The 13,202-nt window shown below is 41.4% G+C and overlaps 1 protein-coding gene and 1 non-coding gene across 2 annotated transcripts; one reads left to right on the top strand and one right to left on the bottom strand.

Annotated features, from left to right (window-relative positions):
- Nucleotides 1-1,063: 1,063 nt before the first annotated feature.
- Nucleotides 1,064-1,167, top strand: LOC130959133 (small nucleolar RNA R71). The gene has a single exon (XR_009078228.1). It is a non-coding gene; the product is annotated as a small nucleolar RNA R71 (small nucleolar RNA).
- A 3,809-nt stretch (nt 1,168-4,976) lies between these two features.
- On the bottom strand, nt 4,977-5,669 carry LOC130957149 (uncharacterized). The gene has a single exon (XM_057884031.1). It carries the CDS (start codon nt 5,667-5,669, stop codon nt 4,977-4,979), a length of 693 nt encoding a protein of 230 aa, XP_057740014.1.
- Nucleotides 5,670-13,202: the final 7,533 nt, after the last annotated feature.

Genomic DNA, 13,202 nt, shown 5'->3' with positions numbered 1-13,202 from the left:
GAGCAAAGGGGGTTCGTCCTCCCAAGTCTCATTACCAAATAACTTGTCATTTAGCTTCATGATTGCTCTAAGGTACTTAGCAACTTGCTCTTCAGTGACATCTTCATCCTCTTCAGAGGAAGAATACTCATCAGAGCTCATGAATGGCAGAAGTAAATCTAATGGAATCTCTATGGTCTCAGTGTGAGCTTCAGATTCCCATGGTTCCTCGTTAGGGAACTTATTGGAGGCCAGTGGACGTCCATTGAGGTCTTCCTCAGTGGCGCTCACTACCTCTTTCTCCTCTCCAAATTCGGCCATGTTGATGGCCGTACACTCTCTTTTTGGATTCTCTTCTGTATTGCTTGGAAGAGTACTAGGAGGGAGTTCAGTAACTTTCTTACTCAGCTGACCCACTTGTGCCTCTAAGTTTCTAATGGAGGACCTTGTTTCAATCATGAAACTTTGAGTGGTTTTGATTAGATCAGAGACCATGGTTGCTAAGTCAGAGTGGCTCTGCTTAGAATTCTCTGTCTGTTGCTGAGAAGATGATGGAAGAGGCTTGCCATTGCTAAATCTGTTTCTTCCACCATTATTGTTGTTGAAACCTTGTTGAGGTCTCTGTTGATCCTTCCATGAGAGATTTGGATGATTTCTCCATGAAGGATTATAGGTGTTTCCATAGGGTTCTCCCATGTAATTCACCTCTTCTATTGATGGGTTCTCAGGATCATAAGCTTCTTCTTCAGATGTAGTGTCTTTAGTACTGCCTGGTGCAGCTTGCATTCCAGACAGACTTTGAGAAATCATATTGACTTTCTGAGTCAATATTTTGTTCTGAGCCAATATGGCATTCAGAGTATCAATCTCAAGAACTCATTTCTTCTGATTCGTCCCATTGTTCACAGGATTCCTTTCAGAAATGTACATAAATTGGTTATTTGCAACCACTTTAATGAGTTCTTGAGCTTCTGTAGGCATCCTCTTTAGATGAAGAGATCCTCCAGCAGAGCTGTCCAATGACATCTTGGACAGTTCAGACAGACCATCATAGAAGATACCTATGATGCTCCATTCAGAAAGTATGTCAGAAGGACACTTTTTGATCAATTGTTTGTATCTTTCCCAAGCTTCATAGAGGGGTTCACCTTCCTTCTGTCTGAAGGTTTGGACTTCCACTCTAAGCTTACTCAATTTTTTGAGGTGGAAAGAACTTTGCCAAGAAGGCATTGACTAGCTTTTCCCAAGAGTTCAGGCTTTCTTTAGGTTGTGAGTCCAACCATATCCTAGCTCTGTCTCTTACAGCAAAGGGGAATAGCATAAGTCTGTAGACCTCAGGGTCAACCCCATTGGTCTTGACAGTGTCACAGATTTACAAGAATTCAGCCAAAAACTGATGAGGATCTTCCAATAGAAGTCCATGGAACTTACAATTTTGTTGCATTAGAGAAACTAATTGAGGCTTAAGCTCAAAGTTATTTGCTCCAATGGCAGGGATAGAGATGCTTCTCCCATAGAAGTCGGGAGTAGGTGTAGTAAAGTCACCCAGCACCTTCCTTGCATTATTGGCATTGTTGTTGTTTTCGACTGCCATGTCTTCTTCTTGTTTGAAGATTTCTGTTAGGTCCTCTACAGAGAGTAGTGCTTTAGCTTCTCTTTGCTTTCGCTTCAAGGTCCTTTCAGGTTTAGGGTCAGCCTCAACAAGAATGCTTTTGTCTTTGCTCCTGCTCATATGAAAGAAAAGAGAACAAGAAAATATGGAATTCTCTATGTCACAGTATAGAGATTCCTTGAGATGTCAGAGGAAAAGAAGAATAGAAGGAGGAGGTAGAATAAGAAGAATTCGAACTTATCAAGAGAGATAGAGTTCGAATTGTTGATAGTGGAGGAGTGTTAGTCCTTAAATAGAAGGATGTGAGAAGAGGGGAAGAATTTTCGAAAATAAATTAAAAGATTTTGAAGAAATTTTGAAAAATTGAAGAATGATTTTCGAAAATTAAAGTTGGGAAAGAAATAAAGTGATTTTGGAAAAAGATTTTGAAATTAGAAATCAAAAACATATGATTGAAAATTAATTTTGAAAAAGGTGTGATTGAAAAGATATGATTGAAAAGTTATGGTTTTAAAGAGATATGATTGAAAAGATATGATGGAAAAAAATTTGATTGAAAAGTTATGGTGTGATTAAAAAGATTTGATTTTTAAAATTAATGAGTTGGCTAACAAGAAATTTAAAAGATATGATTCAGACATTAAACCTTTCTCAACAGAAAAGGCAACATATTTGAATTGTTGAATCAAATCATTAATTGTTAGCAAGTATTTTTTTTTTGAAAAATGGAAAGAAATTGATTATGAAAATATATGATTGAAAAGATATGGTTTGAAAAAGATTTGATTTTGAAAAATTATGAAAACTTAAAAAAAAATTTGAATTAAAAACAAAATCTTCCCTCTTGTATCATCCTGGCGTTAAACGCCCAGAATGGTATCCATTCTGGTGTTTAACGCCCAAAATGCTACCCTTTTGGGCGTTAAACGCCCAGCCAGGTACCCTGGCTGGTGTTTAAACGCTAGTTTTCCTTCTTCACTGGGCGTTTTGAACGCCCAGCTTTTTCTGTGTAATTCCTCTGCTGCATGTTCTGAATCTTCAATTCTCTGTATTGTTGACTTGAAAAGACACAAATTAAAAAATTTTTTTGAATTTTTAATGATGAGGAATAATCGAAATGCAACTAAAATCAAATAAACAATGCATGCAAGACACCAAACTTAGAAGTTTGTATACTATTGACACTAACAACTTGAGAATTCATATGAGAAACAACAAAACACTCAAGAAAAGAGAATTTAAAGATCAGAGCAAGGAAATCATCAAGAACAACTTGAAGATCAATGAAGAACATAATGCATGTAATTTTCGAAAATTAGAAGACTAAAAACATGCAATTGACACCAAACTTAAAATTAGACAATAGACTCAAACAAGAAACATAAAAATATTTTTGATTTTAAGATTTTATAAAATTTTTTTGGATTTTTCGAAAATTGAGTGGAAAAGAAAATAAGGATATCAAAATTCTTAATAAGAATTTCCAGGAATCATGCAATGTTAGTCTAAAGCTTTAGTCTAAAAACATTAGACATGGCTAGCCAAGCTTCAGCAGGACATTACATTCAAGAGCTAAATTGATGAGAATCAATCAACTTTGGTGATGATGAAAACATCGTCTGAAACTCTAGAATTCATTCTTAAGAACTCTGAAGAACAAAATAAAATAAAATTACCTAATCTAAGCAACAAGATGAACCGTCAGTTGTCCAAACTCGAACAATCCCCGGAAACGGCGCCAAAAACTTGGTGCACGAAATTGTGATCATCAATGGCGCCATCAACATGGTACGCTCAATTGCAATCTCAACTCTTTATCACAACTTCGCACAACTAACCAGCAAGTGCACTGGGTCGTCCTAGTAATAAACCTTACGCGAGTAAGGGTCGATCCCACGGAGATTGTTGGTATGAAGCATGCTATGGTCATCTTGTAAATCTCAGTCAGGCGGATTCAAATGGTTATGGAGGATTGATAATTAAAGGATGAATAAAACATAAAATAAAGATAGAGATACTTATGTAATTCATTGGTGAGAATTTCAGATAAGCGTATGGAGATGCTTTGTCCCTTCCGTCTCTCTGCTTTCCTACTGTCTTCATCCAATCCTTCTTACTCCTTTCCATGGCAAGGTGTATGTTGGGCATCACCGTTGTCAATGGCTACAGTCCCGTCCTCTCAGTGAAAATGTTCAACGCGCTCTGTCACAGCACGGTTATTCATCTGTCGGTTCTCGATCATGTCGGAATAGAATCCAGTGATTCTTTTGCGTCTATCAATAACGCCCCATAATCACGAGTTTGAAGCTCGTCACAGTCATTCAATCCTTGAATCCTACTCAGAATACCACAGACAAGGTTTAGACTTTCTGGATTCTCAAGAATACCGCCATCAATTCTAGCTTATACCACGAAGATTCTGATTAAGGAATCCAAGAGATAAACATTCAAGCCTTGTTTGCATGTAGAACAGAAGAGGTTGTCAGGCACACGTTCATAAGTGAGAATGATGATGAGCGTCACATAATCATCACATTCATCATGTTCTTGGGTGCAAATGAATATCTTAGAACAAGAATAAGCTGAATTGAATGGAAAATAATAGTAATTGCATTAATACTCGAGGTACAGCAGAGCTCCACACCTTAATCTGTGGTGTGTAGAAACTCCACCGTTGAAAATACATAAGTGATAATGGTGATCATTGGCTTCGGCCCCAGAGAGGGAACCAGAAGAACCAAGATGAAAATACAATAGCAAAAGGTCCTATTTATAGAGAACTAGTAGCTTAGGGTTTACAAAAATGAGTAAATGACGTAAAAATCCACTTCCGGGCCCACTTGGTGTGTGCTTGGGCTGAGCATTGAAGCTTCCATGTGTAGAGACTTTTCTTGGAGTTAAACGCCAGCTTTTGTGCCAGTTTGGGCGTTTAACTCCAGCTTTTGTGCCAGTTCCGGCGTTAAACGCTGGGAATTCTGAAGCTGACTTGGAACTCCTGTTTGGGCCATCAAATCTCGGGCAAAGTATGGACTATTATATATTGATAGAAAGCCCAGGATGTCTACTTTCCAACACAATATAGAGCACGCCAATTGGGCTTTTGTAGCTCCAGAAAATCCACTTCGAGTGCAGGGAGGTCAGAATCGAACAACATCTGCAGCCCTTTTCAGCCTCTAAATCAGATTTTTGCTCAGGTCCCTCAATTTCAGCCAGAAAATACCTAAAATCACAAAAAAATACACAAAGTCATAGTAAAGTCCAGAAAAGTGAATTTTAAATAAAAACTAATAAAAATATAATAAAAACTAACTAAAACATACTAAAAACATACTAAAAATAATGCCAAAAAGCGTATAAATTATCCGCTCATCAATGGTCCATGAACTTAGTCCTCTTCTTGTGCTGGATCCTTCAAGTGGATGATCTCCAGCTCCTTTTTGCTCTTCATCTTCTCACCATGATATAACTTCAAGCGGTGGCCGTTTACCTTGAAGAAGGTAGGGCTTGACGGATAGCTCAGGTGAAAGACTCCATAAGGTTCAACCTTCTCCACCCTGTAGGGTCCTTCCCACCTTGATCGCAACTTTCCTGGCATGAGTCTTAGCATTGAGTTATAGAGGATGACCAGATCCCCAACTCTAAACTCTCTCTGCTTGATATTCCTGTCATGCATCGCCTTTACCTTTTTCTTGTAGAGCCGTGAGTTCTCATACGCTTCCAATCGAAGGCACTCTAATTCCTGTAGTTGTAGCTTCCTTTCAATGCCGGCTCCTCCCAATCCCGAGTTGCATTCCTTCACAGCCCAGTAAGCCTTGTGTTCCACTTCTACTGGAAGGTGACAAGCCTTCCCGTAGATGAGGCGGAAGGGACTCATTCTGATAGGTGTCTTGTATGCGGTTCGGTAAGCCCAAAGCGCATCTGCCAGTCGAGCACTCCAGTCCTTCCTGTAAGGCTTTATGATCTTCTCTAATATGCGCTTGATCTCCCTATTTGACACCTCGGTTTGACCATTGGTCTGGGGATGGTAGGCTATCGCTACCTTGTGAATGATGCCTTGTTTCTTCAACAGATTTGTCATTCTCCTGTTGCAAAATTGAGTGCCTTGATCACTCATGATTTCTCGTGGTGATCCAAAGTGACATATAATATTGTTTCAAACAAAAGATACAACAACGTTAGCATCATCAGTATAGGTAGGAATTACTTCCACCCATTTAGACACGTAATCAACAACTAACAATATATAGAAGAAACCTTTATAGTTTGGAAATGGACCCATGAAGTCAATGCCCCAAACATCAAAAATCTCACAGAACAACCTAAGTTGTTGGGGCATCTCATCCCTCTTGGATATATTCCCAAACCTTTGGCATTGGGGGCAAGAGTCACAATATATGCTAGCATCCTTAAAAAGTGTGGGCCACCAGAAACCACAGTCTAAAATTTTTCTAGCAGTTCTCTGAGGACCAAAGTGTCCACCACTCTCAGAAGAGTGGCAGGCCTCTAAAATTGACTGAAATTCTGATTGTGGTACACACTTTCTAATTATTTGATCAGTACCACATCTCCATAAATATGGGTCATCCGATATATAATATTTGGACTTGCTTTTCAGCTTGTCCCTTTGATGCTTAGTAAAATTAGGAGGAAAGGTACGACTAACTAAATAATTAGCTACAGGTGCATACCAAGGAACCACCTCAGATACTGCTTGCAAGCTATCAAGTGGAAAAGCATCATTGATAGGAGTGGAGTCATTTTTAATATGTTCCAGGCGACTCAAGTGGTCCGCCACTAAATTTTGGGAACCACTCCTATCATTGATTTCTAAATCAAATTCTTGCAACAGAAGTATTGATAAACCCATATTTCATGAGATCTTTTGTGCTTTATTTGAGTGATTTATACAATCCCTCACCTACTTATTCACATTAATTGCATGGTTTTACTTTCCCTTCCTTATTATGTCATATTGTGAAAAACATGTTTCCCAAGCTTTGAAAATTAATTATTTTAATTACCTTTATTTCCATTCGATGCCGTGATTAGTGTGTTGAGTAGTTTCAGATTTTCTAAGGCAGAATGACTTAAAGGATGAAAAAGGAAACATACTAAAAGGAAAGGAGAAAGCAAAACGGAGCTTTAAGGAAACTGGTATCCACGCGATCGCATGGACGACGCGATCGCGTGCCAAGCACGAATCAGCAGCGACGCGGCCGCATGACTGACGCAACCGCGTGTCTTAAGCAGAACGCACATGACGTGGTTGCATGACTGACGCAACCGCGTGGCAAGGAAAAGCTCCGAATGACGCGACCGCGTGACCCACGCGGACACGTGACAGAGGCCACGCACCAGAAATTGCAGAAAATGCTCATAACGAGTTCTGAGGCCCTTTTTGGCCCAAATCCAAGTCCAGAAGGCATAGACCAGAGGTTATGAAGTAGGGGAATGCATCCATTCAGGGGGAGTTCGCCAATTTTCTAGTTTTTTCTATGATTTAGATTTAGTCTAGAGAGAGGTTCTCTCTCTCTTTTAGGATTTAGGATTTTTTCTTGTTTTAAGAGTAACTCTGGATCCCAGGTTTAATGTTCTTTTATTTTAAGTTTTACTTTTATTTATTTATTCCAACATTTGAATTGATTATTATAATTTGATTTATGAATTTCTCCCATGTCACGGATTGTTCTTTGAATTAATGATAATTGAGGTATTTTCAGTTTATAATTGTTCTCTTTGAATTAAGTTGCCATTGCTTCCCATCTAAGGATATTTTTATTATTCTAGCAATTTTACTTTTTCCCCTTTTGGTTCTGATTAAGAATTTAGTAACTCAACAGTTATTAAACTCAACGTAATTAATAATCGTTATCTTGCTAATTGAGCTGAACCTGAATAATCCCAACCTTTTCTTAGGAAATAATTAGGATTCAAAGGTCAATTTAATTAGTCCCTTGACTTTCCTTTGCCCTGGTAAAGGTTGACCAAGTGGAGTTTAGATTCAACTTTTATTATAGTTGAGAGAGATAACTAAGTTAGACCTCTAAATTCCCTTATCTTGCCAAGAGTTGTTTTACAGTTATTTTTTATTTTTAATTGCCATTTAATTCACTCATCATTTAAATTACTTGCTTCTCACCTTCTAAACCCCAATTACAACCTTTATAACCAATAATAAGAACATACTTCCTCGCAGTTCCTTGAGAAGACGACCCGAGGTTTGAATACTCGGTTAACAATTTCTAAAGGGGTTTGTTACTTCTGACACCCAAAACGTTTGTACGAAGGGATTTTTGTCGGTTTAGAGACTATATCTACAACGCGACTGTTTTTATGACATTTTTTACTGGCAAAAATCCTAACGTCAAAATGGCGCCGTTGCCGGGGAACTGCTAACTTGTGCCTTATTATTGGTTATTGTAAATATTTTTCTTTTGCTTGTTTATTTATCTTTGTTTTTCCTTTTTATCTTTATTTGCTACCATGAACTCTCACCCCTCTCGCTTTGAGTTTGGTTCTTATATTGTTAAAGGAAATAGAAGTTACAGCAGGAATGTGCATCAAGGTCAGACCAATCAAGGATGGATGGAACCAAGAGGATCTAATCAACCCTTTTGGCAGCAACACCCTTCGAGATATCCTGGACAAAGACCATTCTACTACTCATACCCAGCTGAAAGACATGGTGGACAACCTTGTAACTACCAACAAGCTCCACCCCGTGCATATGAACCGTCCTTTCAACAAAACCTCGAACCACCACACTCACAAGCTTCTCTTCACCATTCGCCATCATATGATCCTTCCTTACCCCAATACCAATCCAATCGTTCCCAGTCATCACCACTTCCCTATGTATCATGTCTAAGTCCAGCAAATCACGAAGCAGAGGATCGCCTAAAAGAAACAGTAATTAAATTTCAAACAACCATTCAACAACTGGAGCAAGCACTAATCCAATGGGCCACTAAGCGCTCGAATATACAAGGATTAACCACAGCTCCATGTGGACAACCCGATGAAGAGCGTAGCATGAAAGAAATACTAGAGACTCCAGTGGACAAGGCAGAGAATGAATTCGTACTAGAACAAGTGGAAGAAGCTGTCATTGTTCAAGAAGAAGAGTTGGTTGAAGATTTAGGCGATGCTGAACTTCCTTGGGAATCTAGAATTGAGGAAAACTCCATCCAGGATGCTACAGTTGATGCTAAGGAAGATACTGTACAATCTCCAAGGCAAGTTGTTTATGAGGAATCAGACGGAATAATCCAAGAAGCAATTTCCCTTGATGATGATATTCACAAGTCTAGCTCTCTTGGTGATGAACTTGCATCTGCAAGTGAATTCTCTGAAATCGAAGAATCTTCCCCAAGTGAATATGAAGATGATGCAGAGGTGGATTTCTCTCAACCTCCAATCTATGACTTGAGTGATGAGGAAGGCATAGAAGACTTTGACCAGGATACAGATACAAGTGAAGATCTTTGTAAGGAGGTGGAAGAATTGCAGAAGAGCACAAGAAAACGGAAATTGCAGAACCACCAAAAACACCTATCCCAAGGCCATTACCACCTAATACAAGCTTCAAGCGGGTACAATCCTTAACTTATAACTTCACTTATTCACTTGAATATGGTTTGCTCGAAACAGATGGCCAGCTTAGAGCTCTCTGCGGCTTTAAGAGTAAGAGGTAAATGGCTCGTACTCAGAGCTGGTGCACAAGGTTCAATAAGGTTCCACGCTTCACCTCGAAGTACACGGATTGGTATCATGCTCAATTGCATGGATCACGGAGAACGTTTGGTCCCCACGGTGAGATTCTACTTTTTAAACCGCCCGGATGGAGACATGTAGATCAAGACGGAGGCGGATTTAAAAGCAAGGCTTGGAATCCTGGAGTTTATTCTGACATTTGTCGTCCCGGGAGCCTAACAATATATTTAAAGCTGCTCAGAAGCTTCACATGCCTAGTTTGGGACCCCGGAGGCTATTGGCATTCCAAGCACTGGTGGAAATTTTTGGACGAATTTAAACATAAGCCACCATAACAGGATACTCTTCCAATGTCCAACTTAAGGACTTTAACTAAAAGTGCTAGGTGGGAGACAACCCACCATGGTATGGTCGCTTCTTTTTCAATTTATTTCTTGTTAATTGCTTTCATTTTTCCTTTTTCATTTTAATTTATTAAACCTGGAATCATGCATAAGCATTCATGATAGTCATTGTATTCTGCATTTTTTTTTTCATGTATAAAAAAAAAGAAGAAAAAAAAATGGTTGCACGACGCGACCACATGCCCCATGCGATCGCGTCATATCGCGAAAAACGCCACCCATGCGATCGCGTGATCCACGCGGCCGCGTGATATATATATCGGCATAAGGATCCAACGAACAGAAAGTTGGGCTGGAATCATGCGGCTCTTGTTCATTTCGCACAAATTGGCCCACGCGATCGCATGCCCCATGCGATCGCGTCACTTACCCAACCCCAATACCATGCGACCGCGTGAGCAACGCGATCGCGTCGCATAGATTGCATATCACCCCAAAAGGAGACAGAGAGTTACGCCGAAACGGCGCTGGAGTCGTGCGTTTAGCACGAATTCCAGCGACGCGATCGCGAGACCCACGCGATCGCGTCATTCCTCTTTTCCCCCTCTCATGCGATCGCGCGACCCACGCGATCGCATCATCCCTATTTTCATCCCAACCACGCGACCGCGTGCCCCACGCGGCCGCGTGGATTCGATAATATAACCCCCCTAGCCACGCGAACCCTATCAGTCGCGCAGCCCCCCTTCACCCTTAACCCTCTTCCCCTTCTCTCTTCTTCTTCCCCCAGCCACCGCTGGCCAGCCGCCACGCCACCACCTCGGCACTGCCGCTGCCCAGACGCCACCGCCGTACCACCCCCTCCCCTTCTCTCTTCTTCCTTCTTCCTCTCTTCCCCCCTCTCCGCCACTGCCCCCCCTCAGCCGCCACCGCGAGGACGTGCCCTGCCACCGCACCGAACGCCGCCATAGCCACCTTCTTCCCCGTTCCACCCCTCCCGCCTACCAAGTTCCGCAAAACGCAAATCCTTTTTAACCGTTCGTCGTTTTTCTATAATTTTTTTTCCGTTTCTGTTCATAATTAGGATAGATAGATATGCATGTTGTAGTGGAATTTTTAGGTTGTTAGGTAGCTTAGGCTATGGTTCGTGGATCTAGGTCTGTTTACTTGCACTGTTCTTACTTCTGTTTTATCCTATGTGCAAATCTGTTGCTGCTATATTCATGATTCATATGCTGCTTTCTTGTATGTTGCTGCTGTTTACATTGAGTTTTTTATGCTTATTTTATATCTATGTACATGCAGCTTGCTTTCCTTTAATTCATATGAACTGATATGATTGCTGTTTATTTTCCGGGACAATCCAATTTTAGCTGGAATGCTGCCCAAATTTTTTTTAAATTGTTTTCATTCATGTTTGGGTTTGGCATTTCTGAAATCTGTTTTACTCTGCTTTACCCAAACCATTACATGAATGCTATGGCAGATTATCTTATCCTTTTTGATTTCCTGGTTCATAAACTGCTTGTTCAATTATGAGTACTTCTATTCTTACCTGTGAATCTTTGTTATATGTTTTTTTTTTCTCTATGCCACTTACTTTAACCCGCACTTTACTAACTCACTGATTTTAATTTACTAATTTCTTTTTCAAATCCTAACCATACTAAACCTTTTGATCTCTTTTCTGATTATTTTCACTTTCCTCTAACTTTCTCACTATGGCATATTGATTTTTCTCTTTCCATTTAACATTAATTCAATCACATTTCAATTACTCATTTTCCTTATTCTATTTCTCCCATACCGCTTTGAGTTTCCTTTATTTGCATTGCCTATTTGCTTTTCTATTTTATCCATTTCCTAGTTTTCTACTTTTCAGGATGTCTGCCTCACAAAGGAAATGCAAAGGTAAGGCTACTGGCAAGCGCAAGCGAGGAGCTTCCTCCCAGTCCATCATTGCTCTAATGCACGATTCCTCATGGCGGGAGAAGAACTTCACACAGCAGGAAAAAGCTGACCAGCTGCTCCCTTCGACTGATCCTATAAAATTTGCAAACCGGTACTGTGAGCTGAAGTACCCAACTTTTGCAAACTCCAGAAATCTATACCTGGAACGTTCCTTGAAGATTCCAGAAGCCCTCTAGCAGTACACCACTGAGCAAATCAAGCAAAGGGGCTGGTTCTTTCTGGAGAGACCACTGACAGAGGTCAATGCATCTTGGGTCCGGGAATTCTATTGCAACTACTACCTTACTACCCTAGATGTAGTAAACCTGAGGGGAAAGCAAATTCTGGTCACTGAGGAGGCCATAGAGACCATTCTCCAGCTCCCAGCCAAGTCCGATTAGCCAGATGGTTATGCACAGGCTGAGGAGGACATGGGCCAGATGCAGTTTGATTGGGATGCTATGAAGGCACGGATTACTCTTGACCCTGCTGTTCCTTGGGAGATAGGTCAGAACACTACTATGCCCAGAGAGATCAAGAGAGTGTACTTGAATGATGAGGCTCGGCTATGGCATCAGATCTTGAGCAACTATGTGATGCCGAGTACTCATGAGACTGAGATCCCGGTTGCCATGATTACCCTCCTCTGGTGTGTGCTGGAGGGTAAGGACCTGTACTTGCCTCGTTTTATCGGGCATTATATGGCCAGGGCCCACGTCCGAGGCACCCTCCCCTTTCCTTATCTGGTTACACGGCTAGGCCGTCAGGCTGATGTACCTTGGGAGGATGCCGATGAGCGACCACCAGCAGCGGAATGCAGGAAGATCATCCCACACAGCAGGAACTTCCTTGCTTTGGGCTACAGACCACCACCTGTCACTGCTACTGATGAGACAACCCCTCCGTCTGCTGGACCCTCTTCATCCACAGCTGCCCCAGCTGCCCCTACTGCCACCACTGCACCTCCACCTGCCTCTGAGCCGGTTTATCGACTCGTGCACCGTCTATTCCGCCAGCTTGATCAGATGGAGCGCCGTAACAGGCGCCGGTATGAGAGATTGGAGCGCCGAAGCAGGCGACGCTATTCCCATCTGAAGCTGATGATCAGACAGGGCGTCGACATCCCCTCCGAGCCCGACACTCCATCAGAGCCATCAAAAGAGGAGGAGGATGAGCACGAGGAGGAGCCTCATTCCCAGGCAGAGACTCATTTCCAGGAGGAGACTCATCAGCGGGCAGCCACAGAGCAGGCTGCCCCGCATCAGGAGGTTATGCCCCAGCTTGAGGTTGCAGATCCGGAGATCCCACTCCAGTCAGTCCCCCATCTGCAGCAGCCAGACTCTCAGCCCACCACCGCCACGGAGACCCCAGCTACCATCCCTATCAGTGATGACACTCCTTCACACCCGGCTTGATTGAGCATCGGGGACGATGCTTCATTTTAAGTGTGGGGAGGTCGCCATCTCTGGCGTTTATCTTGGTGAACCACTACATACTTTTCTTTTAATTTGGATACTTTTCTGTATTTTTCTCTTTTTTCTTTTATTTGTTATTTTCTAAGTACTTATACATTGCTACTTGTGTGTTGTTACTCTATTTTCTGC

Source organism: Arachis stenosperma, chromosome 10 (genome assembly GCF_014773155.1).
Source record: "Arachis stenosperma cultivar V10309 chromosome 10, arast.V10309.gnm1.PFL2, whole genome shotgun sequence".
NCBI classification, from domain to species: Eukaryota; Viridiplantae; Streptophyta; class Magnoliopsida; order Fabales; family Fabaceae; genus Arachis; species Arachis stenosperma.
This window is presented reverse-complemented; position numbering and strand designations above follow the sequence as displayed.